This window comes from Cyprinodon tularosa, unplaced genomic scaffold, assembly GCF_016077235.1.
Source record: "Cyprinodon tularosa strain WSP-4 unplaced genomic scaffold, ASM1607723v1 ctg320, whole genome shotgun sequence".
Lineage (NCBI taxonomy): Eukaryota > Metazoa > Chordata > Actinopteri > Cyprinodontiformes > Cyprinodontidae > Cyprinodon > Cyprinodon tularosa.
In genome coordinates, this window is record NW_024039031.1 from 595312 (window position 1) to 617129 (window position 21818).

Here is a 21818-nt window from a genome sequence, read left to right on the forward strand (position 1 = left end):
ATATTATGCAATAAAACAGGCTCACTATTGTCTATTGCAGGCCTGTTGTGAGGACTGTCTAATTCACGGCTGTTGGACAAGCATGTAGGAGAAAGTTTAAGAGGCACTAAGCCATGAGAGACAATGTCAGCACTTTTCAGACATGTTCAACCAAATACACAAAGCTGCAGGCTTAACATGACAGCCTTGCATCCATCTAACAAATTTTCAATAGCAACTTAATCCCGTTCATGTTATCTGGGGGCTGGTGCCTATCGCCTGGAGTAAGTGAGAGACGAAGGCTACACCCCAGACAAACTGTCAGTCCATCACATGGTGTTTCATACAGTTATCAACTTTAAAAGCCTTCTGGTTCTTAATCTACAGGGTTTAATATGTTGGCCAATCTTCTGCTAACCTGACAACAGCCAGATGCATGTCTCACTCCGCCTAGCTCCGCTCACATACATCTGGGAACCCGCCATAGGAATTGCCTTTACTGAAGGCTGGGCCTTATCAAAACTCCTTGCATATGATTGGATAAGCCACTTGTCTGTCATCTTTATTGACGTGCTATTTCAACCACTCACACCGAAGCTAACCCGTGACGCTGTGAGAGGAGGAGCCATTTGGTAGATCAAGCTCTTGCCAAATCCGGTCGGGAGAAGGGCGAAAACATTGTTTCCACCAACAAAAGCCTTCAAAGCCGTTCTCTGATGTTCTTTTAATTAAACAATATCAGATAGATTGGACAACACAGAAGAAATAGCAGCATCGATGCTAACGCTTGCTTCCTCAATGCGAGCCGCCATTGTTGTTGGAATCTCACTGTCGCTTCTCCACTCCAGGACACACCCACCCTACGTCCTGATTGGACAGACCATAAATTCGGTTGGGGAAATCCCTTTCAATGAGCGGGTTCCCAGATGTATGTGAGTGGAGCTGGGCAGAGCGAGACATGCATCTGGCTGCTGTCAGGTTAATCTTCTGCAGCCATAACGGCTTTAGTCGCTCTGGAAGACTTTCCATAAGGTTAGCAGTGTGCCTTTCAGGGTTTTGAACATTTCTCTTGAAGATCACTCACTGAAATTGGATAAGTGAAACTTACCTGGCTCAACATCCACAAATCAGAGGATACCAGTCTGTTGCTCAGTTTTTCTGAAGAACTTTCAACTCCTCTCCATGAGTCTTTGTCAGTTATGTCATTTCACACTAGAACAATCTGTTGTTGAAGCGCTGGTGTTTTTAAGGACCTGGAGGCCCATCCTCCAAAGCATATTCCAAGTGTGATGCAAAATGATGACCCAACTGTTATTCTACCGGTTTGTAGATTCTGGCAAGTTGAAAACGCAATCTCCTTTTGTTCAGTTATGGCTTTTCTCTTTGCATAACGATGGCCTCCTTCACCCTTCTTTCAAACCATCTGTCCGCATTGTCCAAACGCTGAATATTTTGCCATTAAAGGTGTATCCTTTGTTCTTGATGTGCAGGTGTACAGCTGACTCATGCCCAGGCTCCCCGGTGTTGCACCATGTGTCTCTGTAGTTGTTGTTTGGTTTCTCTGATGTAGGAGTCTGAACAGTCCTCACTGCTCTGGACTGCATAACCAAAACCACTCAGCTGTTTTGTCTTTGGGATAAACCAGTTTTTGTGTTGTTGGTTATTTTAAATTCACTGCTAATTCACTGTTATGTAAAGAGAAAATCCTTCTTGAGTTTTCAGAAACTCTTGATGCATATGGAATCACTATGTTTTTTACATCCCTCTGTGTTCTGCTCTGTGTTTTACCTCCTGCTAGATTTTTTATTTTTTTTTTTTTTTGGCGGACTTCACAAATGGCTAATTTGGATAAAGACATACTTTGATTGATTTCCTGACCTGTTTGTGTTCTTTTTGGTTCTTCTCTGTAACTGAGGAAATATTGTCATCCCAGTAACTCAGAGGTCAGACAACAGAGTTGGTGTTCCAGTGGGTGATGTAAGTTGAAATGTAGATGTTGGTCATTGTTCTGTATGACTATGACAAGGCCATCTCCAAACCGATCTCTCAAAGTTAAGAATAAGGAACATACACTACAGTCAAACTGCCAACAAATACGATTCAAATGCGATTGTTTTGCCCGTTTGCAACTCATATCCTACTTTTTTACAGGCGGGTTGCTCTGTTCGGTGGGTAATGCCTTCAAAGTGAAAAATTTGACATGAGCGCATGGAAACAGTTCCACACACAGGGAGGAGGGAGGTTGCGCTCGTGTGGAAATTAAACCACACACACACGTAGAAGAGGAACCAGCACTCATGTGTGATATATTGGGAACCCCTGACACTGTATTTACACTTGTAACATACTAAACATGCGTGTGAGGAATAGTTTATGAGTGTCTGTATAAAGTAAAGCTGCTCATAGAAGTATTTATTGTGTGTGTAAACTTTTGGCAGAATAATGATGCCATAGGCCTGATTCCGATCTTTTCACCTTCCAGAATATTCGATTTGAGTCATTTTAACATATAGTACTAAATCAGATACGTATCCGATAGTTTTCAAAGTTTTCAGAATGGGCATGTCACACTTTACCCAACTTTTACATCTCCAACACAGAGACCTGCAGCTGCAAAGCAATTAGCCACTGATTGCTTTGCAAGCAGCTGTTTTTAATAGTTGTGCTGTCTTTTCCTACCTTCCTTCTTTGTTTTGCTCTACTGGGTTTCTTAAAGTGGTAGGGAAATCATATCTAAATGTCAAATCATTCTGGCTTAAACATGTATATAATGTACTCTTTATCAGACAATTTATCAGAAAATTTCTAAAAAAAAAAATATCCTGTCTTAAAATCTGTGCTTTTTTTTCGTCATCTTATGAAGGCCAGTTAACTAGACGTCAGCTTGTAAACTTATATTCACCCAATCATATATCAACGGTCATCTGACAATAAAATTTTTTCAGTCATAGCATCTTTATTCATATTTCGCAACTAATATACGCAATGGTTGAAATAAGAAATAAGAATAATTTACTTTACCATTGAGTTCCGTCCCAGTGTTCACGGGGATGGACGGCTGTGTCTTCAGCAGGCGTAGAGCTAACAGAACTGGCAGCGTTGCGAGGCAAGGGCTCAAACATGTACGGCTGTAAACCTTCTACACCTAACCAAGCTTCTGCCGCCCTGGCGTCCTCTTCCACAACATCTTCGTCCCCACTTTCCTCCTCTAAGTAAAAAATGTATGACGGAGGAGACTCATCCATAACCTCCAACACAAAACTCTCCTCCTCTTGCATGATTCCGCCGGTGTGTGATGCATACTGGACTCTTTCATGTTACTGACCGTTAAGACTGAAGCGTGGCAGCAATCTATTTAATTAGAGGTATGATAGACGACACTGAAAGGATTAGAGTTCATAAAAAACATTAGAATTGAGCATCAAGACCTACTGTGGCTTTGGTAGGAGATAAGAGTTAGTTTCATTGGAACAAAGTTCAACTCCTGAAGAACACTTAATTTTACACCTGACACAACGCAGACGCATGATTTCTCCCTTGAAGACGTGAAGAGTCTTCACTGCTTTAGAGTCCAGCGGTGGCAGGATTTACAGCACCACTTCAGCTTGCATGTTGTGATGTAAGGCTTGGATTCAGCTGCCCGACCAAGGCCGTAATGGCTGAATTAACTGTAGAAATGGACATTGCAATGCTGTAAATTCTAAAAACAGCCATATATAAGTAAAAAAAAAAAAATCCACTGTTTTTATGACAACATGGATTATCTGCTTAAAGTGAAGCTAAAACTCCTTCTATTGTACACATTCATCTCTTTCATTATATTACTTATGGGAAGCAAGTGGAATTTTTTTTTTCAAATCGAATTAAAGGCACATTTCAACACAACATAGTAATCCAAGGTTTCTGAGTGCCCAGGACCATGATAATTCATTGTACCAATGCAAGGATTAAATACAAAAAAAGAGAAGCTGCTTATAAATGTTCATAAATGAGTGATAATGTAAACTGGAAGCTTCAGTCCTCTGAATATTTTTTTTTTTTCAAACAGCACAGAACTGAAATAAATCCTTCTTGATTATGGATATGATGCATTTTATGTAGAGCAAAGACTGCACCAGGGGCAGCAGTATTTCCAGAAGAGTGGTCCATCACCTCTGCCGTCATCAGGGGGAGGGTGTGGGTGTTTGTGTGTGTGAGGGGTAGGGATTTGTGACAACTGCCATCTGGTGCGCTGGCACACCAGCACATGTGACAACATGATGATGACAGTGTCAGTGTGAAGTGCAGCTTTTCAAGTTAAGAAATGCCAATGCTTGGACCGGCAAACTATGCAATATGTCACTCTGCCTCCAAGACAATAATCTGAATACAAAATTGCTTGGCAGACTTTTGGAAGAACAATGAGAGAGCCGCTACTTTCATCACTTAAAACTGACACTTTTTTTTCCTTAAATAGATAACCATCCCACAAGTAGTCTTTAGCTTGTGACAGATTGGTTGAAAGAGCAGCACAAAGCACTGCTGAATATGTCTACCCAGCCTGTGTGCCAGAGATTTGAATATCTCTCTGACTAATTGAACGAATTTTAAGAGGCTCTAAGTTATGCAGTTTTTTGACTTCAGCTTGTGAACCAGTGATTGAATATTCTGAGCAGTGCTGGCAGAGTTTTTCTTTTTTTTCTTTAACATTCAGCAGAGACTTTGAAACCCTCATCTGTTACGAATTCCGGGGTTCAAGATTCTTGCCTAATTTCAAACCCTTCTGTCTTTGTTTTCTGTCTATTTACGGTATTTCTGCTGTGCCAGCTGCACCTCTTCTCAGTGAATTCTGAGGTCTGTTTAATTTATTCTTGAAAAAAGGATGTAATTATTGCTGATGTAAAAGTAAGCAAACAACTGATAATGAAAAGATTGTATTTTACATGTGCATCAACAATCAACTCATGAAAAGTTTATATTTCACGCACAGACATATATATATATATATATATATATATATATATATATATGGATTCTATCGAAATGCCTTACATATCTTTTTGAATACGATTACCAATGTGAATACCAATGTTGCACTCATCCTACCTGTACCTCATTGATACTCTACAAAATTCATGATTCTGCATCTTGCTACGTGGAATTAAGAATAAAGACAACGACCATGGCGGACAATAATGCGGAGAGCAGTCTATCTTGAAAAGATTGCGTTGTTAATCTACAAGCTTCAGTTGGAAAAGACATGAAAGATTCCAAAATGCGCTCCAGCACTACCATGCATGTTTACTTCCATAAACACAATGCAGGTTCGCTACTTGTGTTGCCATTGCATCCTCTCCTGCGCATGAGGAACACTTAAAGTCGTAGGATCGTCATATTTAAATGTCCAATCATTCTGGCTTAAACATGTATATAAATGTAAGCTTTATCAGACGATTTCTATTTAAAGCTAAATCCTGTCTTAAAATCTCTTTTTTCAGTATTTTGTTTTTTCTTATGCAGACCAGTTAGTTATATGTCATCTTTTACACCCAAATTCATTATATATCAGCGTCATCTGTCAATCTAATTTTTTTCCATCATAGCATTCAATACACAAAACTTGATTATTTGATTCATATGTCGCAGCTAATATATACGCAAGGGATGAATGAGGAAATAATCATTTACTTTCCCATTGAGTTACGTCCCAGTGTTCATGGGGATGGACGTCTGTGTCTTCAGCAGGCGTAGAGCTAACAGAACTGGCTGAGTTGTGAGGCAAGGGCTCAAACATGTACGGCTGTAAGTCTTCTACACCAAATCAGGCTTGCATGTCTTCCATTTACTTACAGTTGATCTTGTAATTGATATATTCAAACTGACCCACCTGCTGTTGTTGCTGCCTGGTGCAGGTCTACAGTTTTCCCCTGGTCTCCTTCCACAGCTCTTTGGTTTTGACATGGTTGAGTTTAGAGTCTGGCTCATTGAGGCTGTAGACAGGTGTCTTAAAACAGGTGCCGTTAATAGAGATAAGGAATGGAGAACAGAAGAACTGAAGAAGCTACAGGTCTATGAGGGTTGGACATCCTGCTTGTCTGTGGGGGACAAAATGCTTGTTTTTCACCATCATTTGGAAATGAATTCTTAAAAAAAAATCCTGCGATCATCATGTTGGTTTGTAGTTTTTTGACCAACATGCAGAATCACACGGAGAACCAGTGAATTTAACGTTTTATTTACAAAAGCAGCAAGAATCTGGAAGCAGAGAACTGCAGGAAGTCAGTTAAACTGTCTGGCTGGTTTGAGGGAAGAAAGCAGACTTATCAGGAAGGAGTTGGTTGATGAAAAAAGGATGACTGATTGATTTGCTTACTTGACAACACCCAATGAAAAAAAAAGGCTTTGTTTTACCAAAATCTGCTATCTAAAATCCCTAAAATGTTTCGATTTAAAAAGAAAGAATATATATTTCTTCTTTTCTCTATCATTTTTATTATATTCATAAGATAAAGTTTAATTTTAGAAAAAAAATAGCATTTAAAATTCAAAGATGCAAAGCTCATAATTTGTTTTGTATCTTTCTAACAGTTTAAAATTGTGCATTTTACCATTATTTTAAAAACATTAAAAGGAAATATAGGATGGTTAAATTATTACACTCGATTATTAGACTACAACAACTTTTACAGAAATACTGAATTTATCAAGAGGTCAGAATCTCTGAGACTACCTAATTAAAGGTGATTGAAATTCACACCTCCTTTATGAAGTACTCATATTTTGACTTTTTATAGTTATGCTTAGACAAATAGGATTGCATTATGGGTATAAAAGAAACCAGAACAATGTTTTATTAAGGCCAAAATTGTTGACAGTGGATCTTAATATTAATAGGAAACATTTAGCTCGTTCTGGGTGTAATAAACCCTAAAATGAATTAATCTTTTATTGCAGTTGTATGATTATGTTCATTTATTCAATAATTATTAGTTACCCTTTAAAAAAAAATTTAAAAATAAATGTAACTGAAAATGTTTTATTATATTTTATTTTTGAAAGTTGATCAAAGTTCCTACTAACTTGCTTACCAACGTGTAAAAAAAAAAAAGTCATCTTCACAGGCTGTGTTGTTTTTTTGCTTGTATTTTAACCCACAATTCACTTTTTAAACCTTCTAAATGAGAATTTTTATTTTTTTTAACTCAGACATTTACACGTGTCCAATTATTTTTGCAGGTTGCAATTTGACATGCTGCTTATTTTTGCCACCACGCACAGTCGAGAAGGGTGGTTGGGGAGGTTAAATAAATCTCTGAAGCCCACTGTTAGAAAACTGAAGTAATTTATCTTTGAGTCACCATAACAACAGCTGGAAGTCTAAAAGCCTTTTCCTTCTTCAAACCACAAACATACAGTATGTAGCTTACTAAATGTGACTTTTCATACTGAACCATGTGTCTATATGCCAGAGGAAATTAAGACTGAAATTCATTTTAAAGTGAATTAAGTCACCTTATGCAACATAGGATCTTTGTTGAGGTTTCTCTTATAAAGATCCTGCAAACAGTCTTAAAAGGTCAAGGCACTTTGGAGAAGAATTCAGTGGCTTCTGACTAACATTTGACAGGATGTCTAGGCTTTTACCACTTTTTTTTCACAGCTGTCCCAATAAATGTAAGCAGCGCTTTATTTCTTAAAATATTTTTCTCTGCAGATTTGAATAGACTTCTCTCAAATATCAATTTATATACATGGATAATTATTTTACCTCTATTAGAATAAAGTAATAAATAAGGCATACATCTTTAAGAAGGCAGAGGTTGTATATTGATATCGACATTAACAAAAGATAAAACAGAAAGGTGTCAAACGGAGGAATTAATAAAATAGTATACCCAACAGACATCAATAGGCATTGCTTTAGTAATAAACCAATGACTCTCTGCCAGTAAAACTACAAGCTCAGCCAAATGACCCCGTTAATTAAAATGGCTCATTGGCCAAACTGATTATGTTGCCATAAATATTCCACCAAGCTATTTGAAGGTTGTCATTTAATTGGAGAGAAGTTTGAAACCTAATGTGTCCCGAGTGTCCCTGCAAGTTCTTGCCTCGGGGAAGCGAGCATCTGGCTGACCTGACAGTTTAAGTGGGTCATTTCAGCTGAATGGGGCGGGGGGGGGGATATCTGTGTCGTTAAAGATGAGGTTACACAAATGCGTTATTGTACATGTTCCATCTCTGTAGTTGGATGTTTTTAAAAACCAGACAAATATGGAGTCATTTGTCTGAGTTGCACTTGTTGCTTCTAGTGGTGCAACCATCTTTGAAACGCCACTTAATTGATGTGAACTTTGTGAAGTTATTCTTTCTGAAGTGAAATCCACTGGAGCTACTAAAATGAAGGTCAATTGTCTGTATTCTCGATCTATAAGCAGTGATACGGTGCCTTTCGAAAGTATTCGTCCCCTTTGAACATTTCAACCATTTGCCACATTTCAGGCTTCAAACATAAAGATATAAAAAAAAAATGTGAAGAATCAACAATAATTGGGACACAGTCACGAAGAGAAACTATATGTTTTGGACATTTTACTACTTGTTTTTTTAACAAATAAAAGGATGGGGATGTTCAAAATTCACCCGCCCCTTTACTTTCAGTGCAGCAAACCTTCTCCAGAAGTTCAGTGAGGATCTCTGAATGATCCACTGTTGGCCTAAAAGACTGATGATGATAAACAGAATCCACTTCTTTGTAATCAGGTCTCCATATAAAGCACCTGCCCTGTTATACAGTATTCTCATGAAAAAGTTAGTTACATGAAAGCACTTGTGTTATTTTTATATTCTAATAAAGCTGCACCCTTTTTGCATTACAGAGCAAACAGAGCTTTGAAAGTAAAGTTTGAGGTGTGCCCAGAGATGAAGAAACACATGGAGATTCTGCCAAAAAAGAGCTTCATCCAGGCTCAGTCAACTCTTAATGCCCAGCTGAAATTCAAACCCAGGTAAGGAAGGACACATAGAGGATGTAATGGTAATGGAGTCACTGGAGCGACTATAATCTTATTGTAAAGTCAGCTTGTTAAGATTTGGTTGACCTTCTATTAAAGTGCAAACTGTTTCATTTTAGAGGGGTCTTTTACTGAACCTACACAGATAACAAATGTTTCTGCTCTCAGGCTTTGACTCTTTCTTTGATGTTGTCACTGGATTTTTTTAGACTACATGAATTTTTAAAAAATGACCTAACAGGATCCTATTGGTATCCAGTTTTTGGAGCCCTTTATCCATTATATTAAGATGCCAAAAGATGGGACACCTGTTGGGTTTAAAGGCTGTGAAATTCATAATCTTAATAGCTTGCCTTCATATTGTTCCCACTGTGTTTTTAAGATTTAATTTGGTTTTATGGAGCATTAGGCCACAGCTGTGTCCGCTCAGAAAATTTTGTTCATAATAGGAGAATTCAGCTGTTATAGTTATCTCACTACATTACTGTTGTTCCTTACATGATACCACTCTAATGTACAATGCCAAATCCATATGTCTTTAGGTCACTTTAGATGTACATAAGCGACCTTAATCTCTGCCCTATTTTTTTTATTTATTTTCCCAATCCACTGTATATATGTGGACGCACTGTATATACGCCATGCACCTTTCCCTCCGTTTGGCACCTTCTTTTGGCTATTGAGCCGATATGACAAGTGAATTTCTCTACTGTGAGATCGATAAAGTCTATCTTATTTTAACTTGTATAAACATATCTGATATAATAATATATTTTCATAATTTCTGTAGATGCGATATAATTCCAATATAAACAATATAAAAGCACTTATAAAAACTGCCCAGAAACACAACAACAGAATCCTGTACAAAACTTTGAACGTTATTATGCAAATTGCTGGTGAAGATTCTCAGTGATCAAGATCACACATTTAGCTACATCCTGAACCTTTTTTTTTTCCTGCCAAACTTCCATATGTTCAAACAGACAAACAAACCTAATTCAAATCAATTTACAAATGATGTATTAATTTAATTTCAGAACAGCACATCCAACAAGACAAAAACTCGACAATCACACATTGCCCTAATCACCATATAGGGCACTATGTAGTGGTAACAACCAGTGGCAGCTGGTGAAAAATATTTTTGGTGGGGCTGATATAGCCTAGTGTATGTCTCCAACTAATCCGGAATAAGAATTCAAATAAACAATTGGACAATACATACAATTTAACAGTAATGATTTAATTTACTATATAATAACAGTAACAGTGATGATTTGGGTCACTGTGACGGGGTTCTTTGGCCTCCAAGAATCTAGGCTCAGTCGGGTTACCGGTGTTGTTGATTTATTGTGCTCAAAAACTCAAAACAGGGTGCAAAAGAAACTAAACATATACAAGATCCTCTGGGCCTCAGCCTCCCTCCAGTTACCAGCAATGTAACAAAGAAACAGAAAACAGAAATGGCCGCTCTTCTTCCCACAGCCCTCATTAATTAGTTTAAGCCCCTCCCCTCAGGCTCTCTGATTTCTGATTTCATCTCATAAATCAGTTTTGTCCATATATTACCTCCACAAACAATTGATGTACAAAAACAAACAAATAATTTTTACAACTTAATTCTTTTACACAGATTCATTGACTTATTCAATTACACCAAACTGGGTTTGAACCCAGCAAAGACGCAGCCAGACTGAAGATGACAAGTCCCTGTAGCGCACACACACACACACACACACACACACATGGCTAACCCCACTGAAATATTAAGTGTGCACCCTCAATACGCCAGCAGGTAACCAGGAACAGCTTGTGTGTTTTAAGTTAATGGAGCTACTGGGCTCAGCGCGAGCGGATTGGTCCTCACAATCACAGTATAACAGGAATGTGTGTGTGGCACGCAAAGTTTTCATTGACGAGGTGGATTCGTCGCACTCACAATAACCATGACAGGAAATTTTCATACCCTACAACAGGGATGTTCTTCGGGTAAACGGGTAGATAAATAAGGGTCTCACCGAATTTGGTGGAAGCTGCATCTTGCTCGTTACGTTCGCCATTGTCCCTCTAATTGTCTGCACCTGCGCTTGGGTGCAGAACCCTGTAAAAGCGCAGTATTTTCAGCGCCCCAAGACCATAAAGTTCTGAGACGCTGATTGGCCATTAAATTCACCTAGCAATAGTACATGATTGACAGATTCTCTGCAAATGTGGGGCTGTCTGATCAGCGCCCCAAGACAGAGACGGTAGGAGTCTGTCTGTGGAAATCCACAAAAGAATGACAGTAGAGAGGGAAATGTAAAATATCATTTGTTTTGCTTATAGGTACACAGTCTAGAGAGTAAAATTGACATTTATGAGTTAATTTCTAAAAATATATTTTACGTTTCTCTCTTCTTATCAGGGAGGGCGGTGCCCCAGCGCCCCCTATGGGCCGGCCGCCACTGGTAACGCCATTTTGGATAAGTGACCAAACGTCTAGTGGATGAAAGAGTAGTGGATTCGAAATTTCTGACAATGCACCTTGAAAAGTGGTGTTCATCCATGGTCAGTAGATGAGCAGATATATCCTGCAATCATGGGATTTGTTTTCACAAAGGCCTGCTGTCGCCATAGGCTTTCGCTACCTGACAGCGGCGACAAAAAACAAACATGGCGCAGGCAGCGCGCGGTGGCGGCGGAGTCACATGACCAACAGGAAGTGAAAAGTAGGGATCATCTATTGGAACAGTCAGTTAACGGAGTTCACTATAAAGGCCCCTATATAGTCCCTGCTAAATATAGTGATTTAGGGGATTTAGGCGTTAGCTCAGAAGTTCGGACGCAGCCGCAGTGTCCAAGCCTTGCTGCCGTGAAAGGTGCTTCCCTTACAGTTAAGCAAAAAAGAGAAAAGGATCACAATCAGTAACCTTGAAGGACTGTGTTAACAAATCAATATAATGATTAGAACATTTTATTTCATTAATCATTAATTTCTTCAAAATCGTACTTTTTATAAATTCTTATTGACACTGTAGGAAGCACGTTACAGTCTTTATCTATTTCAAAAATCATCAATATAAGGTTTCTCTCACTTTCTGTCAATAATACCCCCCCTGGTCTAGGCTGCAAATACTTATTATACATATACTTACAAAACATTGCAGTGACAACAGCTTTTATTGTTAACTGTAGCGTGTGTTCTATTAAGCCCATATGATAAGCCAATAAGAAACCACCTTGCACGCTAGTGGCACACCGGCATACAAGCCTACGTGAGGGAACTTTCGAGGTGTCTAGATGTGAGTCGACTCAACTTAATTAAGTCGACTTTTTGGGGAATGACCTACTGCATTGGAGCTTATCCGTTGAGCAGCACAGCCTACAGCTGCAGAGCCTGTTGTGTACGTCAACGCTCACCAGCAAACATACTGTGGCTTGTTCTGGAATCATCTGAGCCTGGAACATCAGTCCGTGACTAATGACATAACCACAGACTGCAGCGTATATCAACATACTGGACATGTGTTAAAATCACCATTAATGAATACAATTATATTGTGAAATGTATAGATCTTTAATTATTGTCCAGCCCTGCATTGAATTTATACCACTATGAAATAATGATTTTTTTTTTTTTACTTCAAATTCACCAGCAAAAGTTTAATCTGCAAAAATAGTCATGCAAAATCTCAACTGCAGAAATTAGCCTGAGAATATTCACCTGTCAATTTGCTGACCTTTTTCTATTGCTTTAGCTTGAGCCACCGGAAGGTCAAAACATTTGGAGTCCAGCTTTTGCAGGTATAATTTGTTAATAAATTTCAAAAAGAAAACAAACTTCTATATTCAATTGTCAAGAAACAATTAATTATTATATTTCAATGTCAATAAAAAGTTTGATTTTAATAGGTCTTGTTATTTCTTCCCTACTCTACGACTCAGAAGGGTAGCAGACTAGTTTCCCCTTCCTCTCTAAAAATATTAATTAGACTGTATAGAGCCACTTTCACTCTCAAAAGGTTTATTTTCTGTTTGAAATAAAAAAAATATCAATTAGCTCATGTTATATGATGCTGCTTTCTTTTTTTGAGTTAATGCCATTTCTTTTTTCTTTTTGTTTATAAAACCTTGAGAATCTTTTTCCCTCTCATGCCTCCTGATGGATTTCTCAGAAGATTACCTGCTCATTCTGATTTTTCACAAGAAAGCAGTCCAGCTTTTACAAAGTGCATAGATTTAAACCGAGCCAGCAGACAAGAGGAGCGAATAACCTGATCAAAGCAGAGCCATGAAGGCTTCTGATAATGATGTCTAATGACTCTGAAGGACCTGCTAATTTTCTCAACAACAATCCAGGTTCTATACATAGATGGAGAGGCAGGAGTTAAATTGTGGTTTGAAAGCCAGGAGAGAGGACAGGGGACCCCCAGGGCGAATATGAGAGGCGTGCAGTATGTAAAAAACCTCTGCGTGGGCGCCCCTCTGCCCACCCTCCTTCTTTCCTCCTTTCACAGTTCGCCAGTTTTGTGTATTGATAGCTGGGCTGATGTGTTTGTTTTTAAACGAAGAGAACGTTTTCACTCCGCTTTTCACAGAATGTTGGAGGCACGTGCTAGTCGTGGAATAGCTCTGTGACTTTAGAGGAAAGTGGGAAAATGTCAGTAATCTGTCATAATGAATCAGCAGAGGTTTAAACACGAGGATTAGAGGACAGCTTTACTCTTAGTGCTGCTGCTGGTTGCTGCGATTGTGCGTTGTTCACAAGCACTAACATAGTTACAGCTTCCACCACCTCCCTATTCCCTCTATTTCACACTCTTTTCACTCTTGCTTCCTTCACTTGCTGTGTTGTCTTCTCCCACTTCCTCACAGATCACTTATTTTTCTTGGCCTCTCACCCTTGTGCTTCACTGTGCTTCTTTCTCTTTTGGTTTCTTTGTCCGTCCGTTTGCACCTTCAATCCTCCTGTTTGTATTTTTCCCTGTTATTATGAAACTACTCCTAGCCATCTCTAAGGGTCAACCATCCTCTAGACTAGTGTTTCCCAACCTTTTTCGACTTGTGTGCCCCTTGGGGCATTTTTTTTTTTACCATGAATCCTAAATAACTAAATCTAAAATCTGAAAGTCTTCTAATTTGAGCTTTTAATTCTTAGGCATTTTATCCTTCGCATCTCAAATAAAAAAAGATATAAATATGTTGCCTTGTAGTTAGTAAGGAATCGAAATAAATACAATATAAAATCATATTATACACCTGTATTTATAAAACTGGAACTCCTCAGACTAACTCCGCTATAATCACATTTAAACTTGATGAAATGGGAACAAAATATAGAACAAAAAATTTTATTTAGACCTATTTAATTAGTTTTACTTTGTCTTCATCAAATCACCTGAGCTGCTTTGGTGAGCTCTGATACCTCAGTGTGAAAAGCAGCTTATCCTAGGCTCTACATCCAGTCTGTTGCTCTGCTTGGTTTTGATGAGTGTCAAAGCTGATGTGCACTCATAGAAAAAAACTACTTTTTGGGTTAACACATAGGAAAACATATCCTAGCATTACTTTGTTGTACGACCTAAGAAAATATTTTTCATGTACTCCTTGCAATGCACTGGCAGGCCACTAGGAGTGCAATTACCGACTTTAGTCAATATGCAGAGGTGTCAAGAAACAAAGTACAAATACTTTATTACTGTTCTTAAGTACACTTTTTAGGTATCTATACATTTCTGATTTTTCTTCCAACTTTTGACTTCTACTCATTACATTTTCACACAAGTATCTGTACTTTCTATCCCTTACATTTTTAAAACAAATGTTACTTGTTACTCTTGGCTTCGGTTTAATGTTTATAAATATTTATTTCACATCATGTCTGCCATCCAATGCAGATCATTGGTGCCATCCACATCTAGTGAAAACTAGTGTAATTGGATGAGTCATATAATGCAAACACTCATTGGTTAGCTAAAGGAAATCATCAGAAGCAAGCAGGAGGTCTTCAAACTGCAAACGTGAATTGTCTATGCCATGCTACAATGTCGGATTCAGAAAAAAATGTTGAAATGTCTGAAAGGTCGGACACAGGCGACAGCATATCATCCTTGGCTCTATCTCAAAGAATTTTTCAAAATAGTTGAAAAATTGAGTTTACAATTCATATAGTGCTATCTGGCTGTTTTTAAGGTTAATTTATACTTTTATACTTAAAGTAGTTATTGGAGCACATAGTTTTTCACTTTTACTTGAGTAAAGAGGTCAAGTTGATACTTCAACTTTTACCAAAGTGTTTTTAAACTGCAGTATCAATATCAATATAAAAGTTATAACTCAGTATAAATGATTGGTTTACATCTTATAAATCAGTAATAAATCAGTCAATCCAAGTCATGTAAGACATTTATCAGTAGTAAGTAGACTATGGTGATTGTGCCCTTCTAAGTCTACGTATTCCTTTCTGTGTGTCTTATTCAATTGATCTTTATTTATAAAGCTCTTTTCATACAGAGTTATGGCAATATAATGTCCTATAAGGAAAAGAAAAATAAGACAAAGGGGAAAAAAAGCGCAATAATGATAGATATGTGAATTTAGCAGAATTGATTTGGTTAGAGAACCTGAGGAAGCATATTATGATCTATTTTTACCTAATCTGTGTCTTTATTTTCTGCAACTCATATATTTTACCTCCACAGCTTTGCTAAGTTGGTTTAGTATGGCATAGCTAGTTTAAAAAAAAGCACAAAGCATACAAAGCAATAAATAGCTTCCTCTACTAGCTGTATTTTTGTATTTGGATAAGCCAATGCTAATGCTAAGGTGTTTACTTTGTGTTTTGATAGGACTTGCTGATTCTTATCTGACCAACGGTGAGAAAAGTAGAGGCTACAAAGCTAAAAAGCTGAACAAATAAAATAAAAAAGTGACGTTATACCAGCTCATATAGTTTTGCTTACACTATGAAAGTCATTGTCAATTGGTATTGCTATTGATCAACCTTGTGATGTCTAGAGCTCATAATATGGGTTTTTCAAAATGGTTACATGTACATCAGCTGACAGGCAGAAAGAGAAATGACAAAGATGGATTACTTCTTTTTATCCAGATTAAAAATGTTCAAGTCTTTCAGGGCTTGAGGAAACAGAGCAGTAACTTATGCTGAGTGATGGTTTAGGCCATGGACTTGTTAGGATCTGGAACAACATATGGGTGTGCCTATCTCCATATGCTGAGGGCACACTGCCTCTTAATTGGTTCAGGGATAGTCAGAAATTACTGGTTCAGAAAAATAAAAGCTTCGGTTTGTAAATCAGCAAACAGGATGATACTGAAAAATCACTCATAGTAGATAAATTCAGTGTTATAAACTATAAAAAAAGGGACCTTAATGAACCAACATATATTCCAATACCCAAAATGCTAATTTTGCAATATTCAGACTCAGAAAGGAAAAATAAACCAAACGTTTGGTCCATCAGTAAGCTGGTTCCTTCCTTTCCCTCTGCCATGGTTGAATCTTTCTGTTCCGATCCGTTAATTTTTGCTTGCTTTGCTTTTGTTTTGTGCAGAGCCAGTGTTTCATTTAAAATGGCACAGCCATTTCTACCAGCCAGAGCACGATTGGATTTCCAAGTCCTCATTATCTGCTCTGGTTCCACTCACTGTCACATCCACGCACACACGCTCTCACAGACACACACATAAACTGTTAAATCTGGAATCTGAAATGACTCATAGCTTTCATTCCTCACACAGGTGATTGAGCCTTCTCTGCCGTCCTCGGGCTTCTGGGAGAGAGCGAGCACATTCTTACTTCCTCCTCTGAGGGACTTCACTCAAGCTGCCCACATCATTCAGCTGCCTTTTCTCTCGCCTCATCCTTTCTCTGCCTGTCTTCCTCCACCTTTATTTGTTAGCAGCCAGCCCACACTCTCCCCTTACACATCCTCACCATTGCTCTGTGCAATGCATAATTCCTTCCCCATGGTATCCACAGTAGCCCCCCACCCCACACACACACACACAGACACACATGCGCTGGTATTTCCAACTAGGATTCAGATTGAATCACTGCAGGTTTTATGAAATATTTATCATTAGAATGTCAATTTCCATTTGGATTTTACCAGTTCCTGTTTAAAACTGATAAAGTTGGCAACCATGATTGTACACAGTGCCCTTTCAAAATATTAACTTGGAGGATATTAAACCTTGCTGCATTCTGACACCTTAATTCACTAAATTCCAGATTAGAGTAGTTTGTATTTAGTACAATTGAAGGAAAATAGTGCTTTATCTTCAAAATATTCTTCAAATAAAATCCCAAAGACACACTTCTATATTTAAGTCCCTTTGATCAATGTTTTGGGTTTTTTTCAGGGGCAGGGTTAACCTTTTGCACATTAAATGACCAACATTTTTCCAATCAGAATAGCTCAAACTCAAAAGTACAGATCATTTGCTAAAAAAAATAAAGTTTTCCCAAAGGCTCTGTTTAATTTTTACCATTCTAACACAGGAGGGCTTTGATCTGAGACATTGTATTGTCCTTCTGCCAGAGTGTGTTGAGGTTTTCATCCACTGGAAGGAAAAACTTCACCCTGGTTTATTTTCTTTCTTTACGTCTTCTGTGATTTGCTTCGGCCCATTTTATTATCAACTTGTACACTGCCTGGCCAAAAAAAAAAGTCGCCACCTGGATTCAACTAAGCAAATAGGTACGAAGCTCCTATTGGATAATTACTGCATTATCTTTCAGCTGGCAACAAGTTATTTAACCCCAACTGGTACAATGACTTGCTTCTCATTTCCTAAACAACCATGTCGAAAGACACATCCCGTGGTCGTGGAAAAGATGTTAGTCTGTTTGAGAAGGGTCAAATCATTGGCATGCATCAAGCAGAGAAAACATCTAAAGAGATTGCAGAAACTACTAAAATTGGGTTAAGAACTGTCCAACGCATTATTAAAAACTGGAAGGATAGTGGGAACCCATCATCTTCAAGGAAGAAATGTGGCTGGAAAAAAATCCTGAATGATTGTGATCGGCGATCACTTAAACGTGTGGTGAGATCAAATCGAAGGAAAACAACAGTAGAACTCAGGGCTATGTTTAATACTGAAAGTAAGAGCATTTCCACACGCACAATGCGAAGGGAACTCAAGGGATTGGGACTGAACAGCTGTGTAGCCGTAAGAAAACCACTAATCAGTGAGGCTAACCGGAAAAAAAGGCTTTAATTTGCTAGGGAGCATAAAGATTGGACTGTGGAGCAATGGAAGAAGGTCATGTGGCCTGATGAGTCCAGATTGACCCTGTTCCAGAGTGATGGGCGAATCAGGGTAAGAAGAGAGGCAGGTGAAGTGATGCACCCACCAGGCCTAGTGCCTACTGTACAAGCCCTAGGGGGCGGTGTTATGATCTGGGGTTGCTGCAGTTGGTCAGGTCTAGGTTTAGCAACAGTATGTGCTCAAAGAATGAGGTCAACTGACTACCTGAATATACTTAATGACCAGGTTATTCCATCAATGGACTTTTTCTTCCCTGATGGCACAGGCATATTCCAAGACGACAATGCCAGGATTCATCGGGCTCAAATTGTGAAAGACTGGTTCAGGGAGCATGACACATCATTTTCACACATGGATTGGCCACCACAGAGTCCAGACCTCAACCCCATTGAGAATCTTTGGGATGTGCTAGAGAGGGCTTTGCGCAGCAGTGAGACTCTACCATCATCAATGCAAGATCTTGGTGAAAAATTAATGCAACACTGGATGGAAATAAATAAAACCTTGCAGAAGCTCATCGAAACAACGCCACAGGGAATGCGTGCCGTAATCAAAGCTAAAGGTGACTTTTGGTGCCGACTTTTTTTTTGCCCAGGCAGTGTATGTTCCCTTTCTAGGAAAAGCATCTCCACAGCATGATTCTGCCACCACTGTGTTTAAAGGCTGGGGAGGTGTGTGTGATGGGCTGAAAGGTTAAGTTTGTTTTCAACTGGCCTCCTTCTGTATATTATGATTTTTGTTTTGTTTGTTTTTTATTGGTAACCATCTTCTTTCCAATTCTTTATAAATAGTTAAACAGTTGACAAATTCTTCCACCTGAGCTTTGGTCCTTCCAAAGGGAGGAAGAACATGTCTTGTCAGATTTCCAGTAGTGTCCCCCTCTCTACAGTGATTACCTGACTGATGCTCCAATAGATGTTTACAGCGTGGCCTACTACTCCGCTCTTAGCTTTCCCCCAGCTTTACTCCTGACCTGTCTGCTCTGTCGTTGGTACCCATGATGCTGATGCTCTCTAACAAACCCCTGAAACCTTCACAGAGCAGCCAGATTTATTTAAATTATTATTATATTTATTTAAATTGTTGTGTTTTTGTTTTTTTTTACTTGTTTGTTTTACAGGACTATCAGTTTAAAAGTACCTGAATGCAAATGTAGCCACACATTAAGAGTTTATTTAAAATTTTATGAAATTCTTTTTGTTTCCACTGCCCACTGTTACTCTTATTTAGGTCAAAGCAGATCCTAGTGTGACGAAATTTAGTGGTTTTATTTTCTTTCTATTTATGAGGCACTATGGGTTTTCGTTTTGCTTTTTTTTAGCATATGCGCTTTATTTCTCGCCCATGTGATCCAACTCATTTGATCCTGGATTCAGTGCTTTGAAAACAGCTACCCAATCTAATACATGAAGAGATGATTGTCTCCTTATTTTTGCCGTGTAAACCTGATGACGGGATCCTCTGAATGGGATTGCTTGTCTGAGCGGTTTAGGTGTAATCTCTGAAGAGCAGTCAGTGGGGTCAACCCCGGCAGTCCCAGCTGATAAAAGGGAGATTACAAGGATGATTTATTACAGATTACGTCAAACGGCTCTCCTCAGTGTTTTTCTTTTTTCTACTACCACACTGTTAAAACTTGAAATTACTATGAAAGACAGAACAAAAATAACTAGTTTAGTTTTCATTTCATATAATGATTTATGATGATGTCAAATCTTATAGATCATTGAGTTGTTTGTAGTCATCTTCATCTTTATTAGTAAAATAAATTCTAGTAATAAATGCTTATTTTTTTATCATACATATAAATTATAACACTTTGGACTGCAGAAGGGTTTACTGATATTTTATGTTTTTCGGGGGGTTTTGTGAGACACTTTTAAAGATTAAACTTTCAACTATTTCCCTTTACTTGTTTATTTCACAGCTCAGAGGTAAACTGTTAAAGGACTAGAAAACTGTCTTAAGGTGAACTAGAAATGCACTCTAAGAGCATAGCTTTTAATGTTTTTTAAACGCCATCATTTGTCCCATTCTTACTTGTGTCCGTTTCTCCCCTCCTTCTCTGTTTCCACGAGCTTCTGTCTCCGTCCTTTCGTCTGTCCCGTACACTTTTATTTCAGATTTTTCTTCACCTGTTTCTCTCTTCTTTGTTTTAACAACAAGTTTTATCTTTTCTTCGTTGTCGGGAGGTCAGTCAGATTGGTGGTATCGCTTCGTATAACCAAACTGGCATGCAATTTGGACGCATGACCACTACCGTAAGAATTATAAAAGCTAAACCAAAAAGTGCCCAATAAGATTTTAGGTTGTTGTTTCCTTTTTTAGTATCAGGTACAGGTCCACATGAGACATCACTGTGGTCTGGATCCGGACCGTGGTCCACCTATTAGTGACCCCTGTCGTAGACCCTCGCCAATCAGGAAATTTTCCTCCACATTGTGACTTCACATGATCTGGATCGTCAAAAAATTTTAATAAATTGATCCTTGACATGAGGTGTGCTTCTGGTAAAGATTTCGTCAATAACTTTTCAAGTTATCCTGTACACAGACACACACACAAACTCAAAAAAAAAAAAAAAAAAACTCCTTGGGGAAGGTAATAATTTTGCAATGAGAAGGAGGAGCACACAAGACAAATCTGTGCAGGACACCAGCAAATCTCTAGCACAAATTCTCCCAAACATATGGGCCTGGCGACGCCCTACCAGGCTTTTCCACTCTGCCTTGCCAAGCTAATTCAAGAGTGACTCTCCAGCAGCGATGCTATTAGCAGGCAGAACAAGAGTGCTTCTTTAAATATACCCTCTGAGCTCATTTGTCAAATAGACAAGTGGAAAGGGATGGAAAAATTACAGTGTAATTGAAGAGAGGGGAGGAAGTGACCTTTACCGGATTTTGGGATGTAATTGTGAAGCCGAAGGCTTAAGACATAACGTGAAGGTGTTCGCTGTATATGAAGGGCAACTCTCAAACATGTTAGCAGCGTTTAAACTCCTGAAACTATCGGCTTTTGAGGCTTCAGCATCGAGAGCATAATGAGAGACAGCAGAAAGATGAAGAGGGCGAGTAGAAAGGAAAGGATTCCTGGTAACAAAAGTAAAGGAGGCTCGTGAATAAATGTAAAATATATATAAATATATGTATATGTATATATATATATATATATATATATATATATATATATATATATATATGCAGTATGTAATGAGATCAGCTCTCCACTTCTGCTGAAGGACTGTAGTTTTACATAAGCCTGTGTATGACTGCTGGTCCTCTTTGAATCATACTTACGTCTCCCATCACCATGGCTACAACCTACAGTAGTGTGGAGGCGCACTCTTCATCTCTCCCCTGCTTTCTCTGGCAATCCGATCCTACAGTCGTGGGTTACAGTAGCATAACGGGTCTGAATCTGATGAGCCTGAGAGCAGAACGCAGATTCTGACTTTTTAGATCTGCCATCTGTAAGGAAAAACATGTGTTGTTGAAATCACTGTTACACTTAACGTTTCTAAGCATTTATAAGTTTGCTGTTGCCTATAAAAAGCATTGCTCTACATAA

The 21818-nt window shown here is 38.5% G+C and overlaps 1 protein-coding gene across 1 annotated transcript in view; it reads left to right on the forward strand.

Annotated features, from left to right (window-relative positions):
- cfap74 (cilia and flagella associated protein 74) overlaps window positions 1-21818 on the forward strand; it is an 83617-nt gene that overhangs the window by 37343 nt on the left and 24456 nt on the right. The window contains exon 22 of the mRNA XM_038293107.1: window positions 8838-8966. Within this exon, the coding sequence (XP_038149035.1) occupies window positions 8838-8966 (129 nt within the window). The remainder of the gene's footprint in view (window positions 1-8837; window positions 8967-21818) is intronic.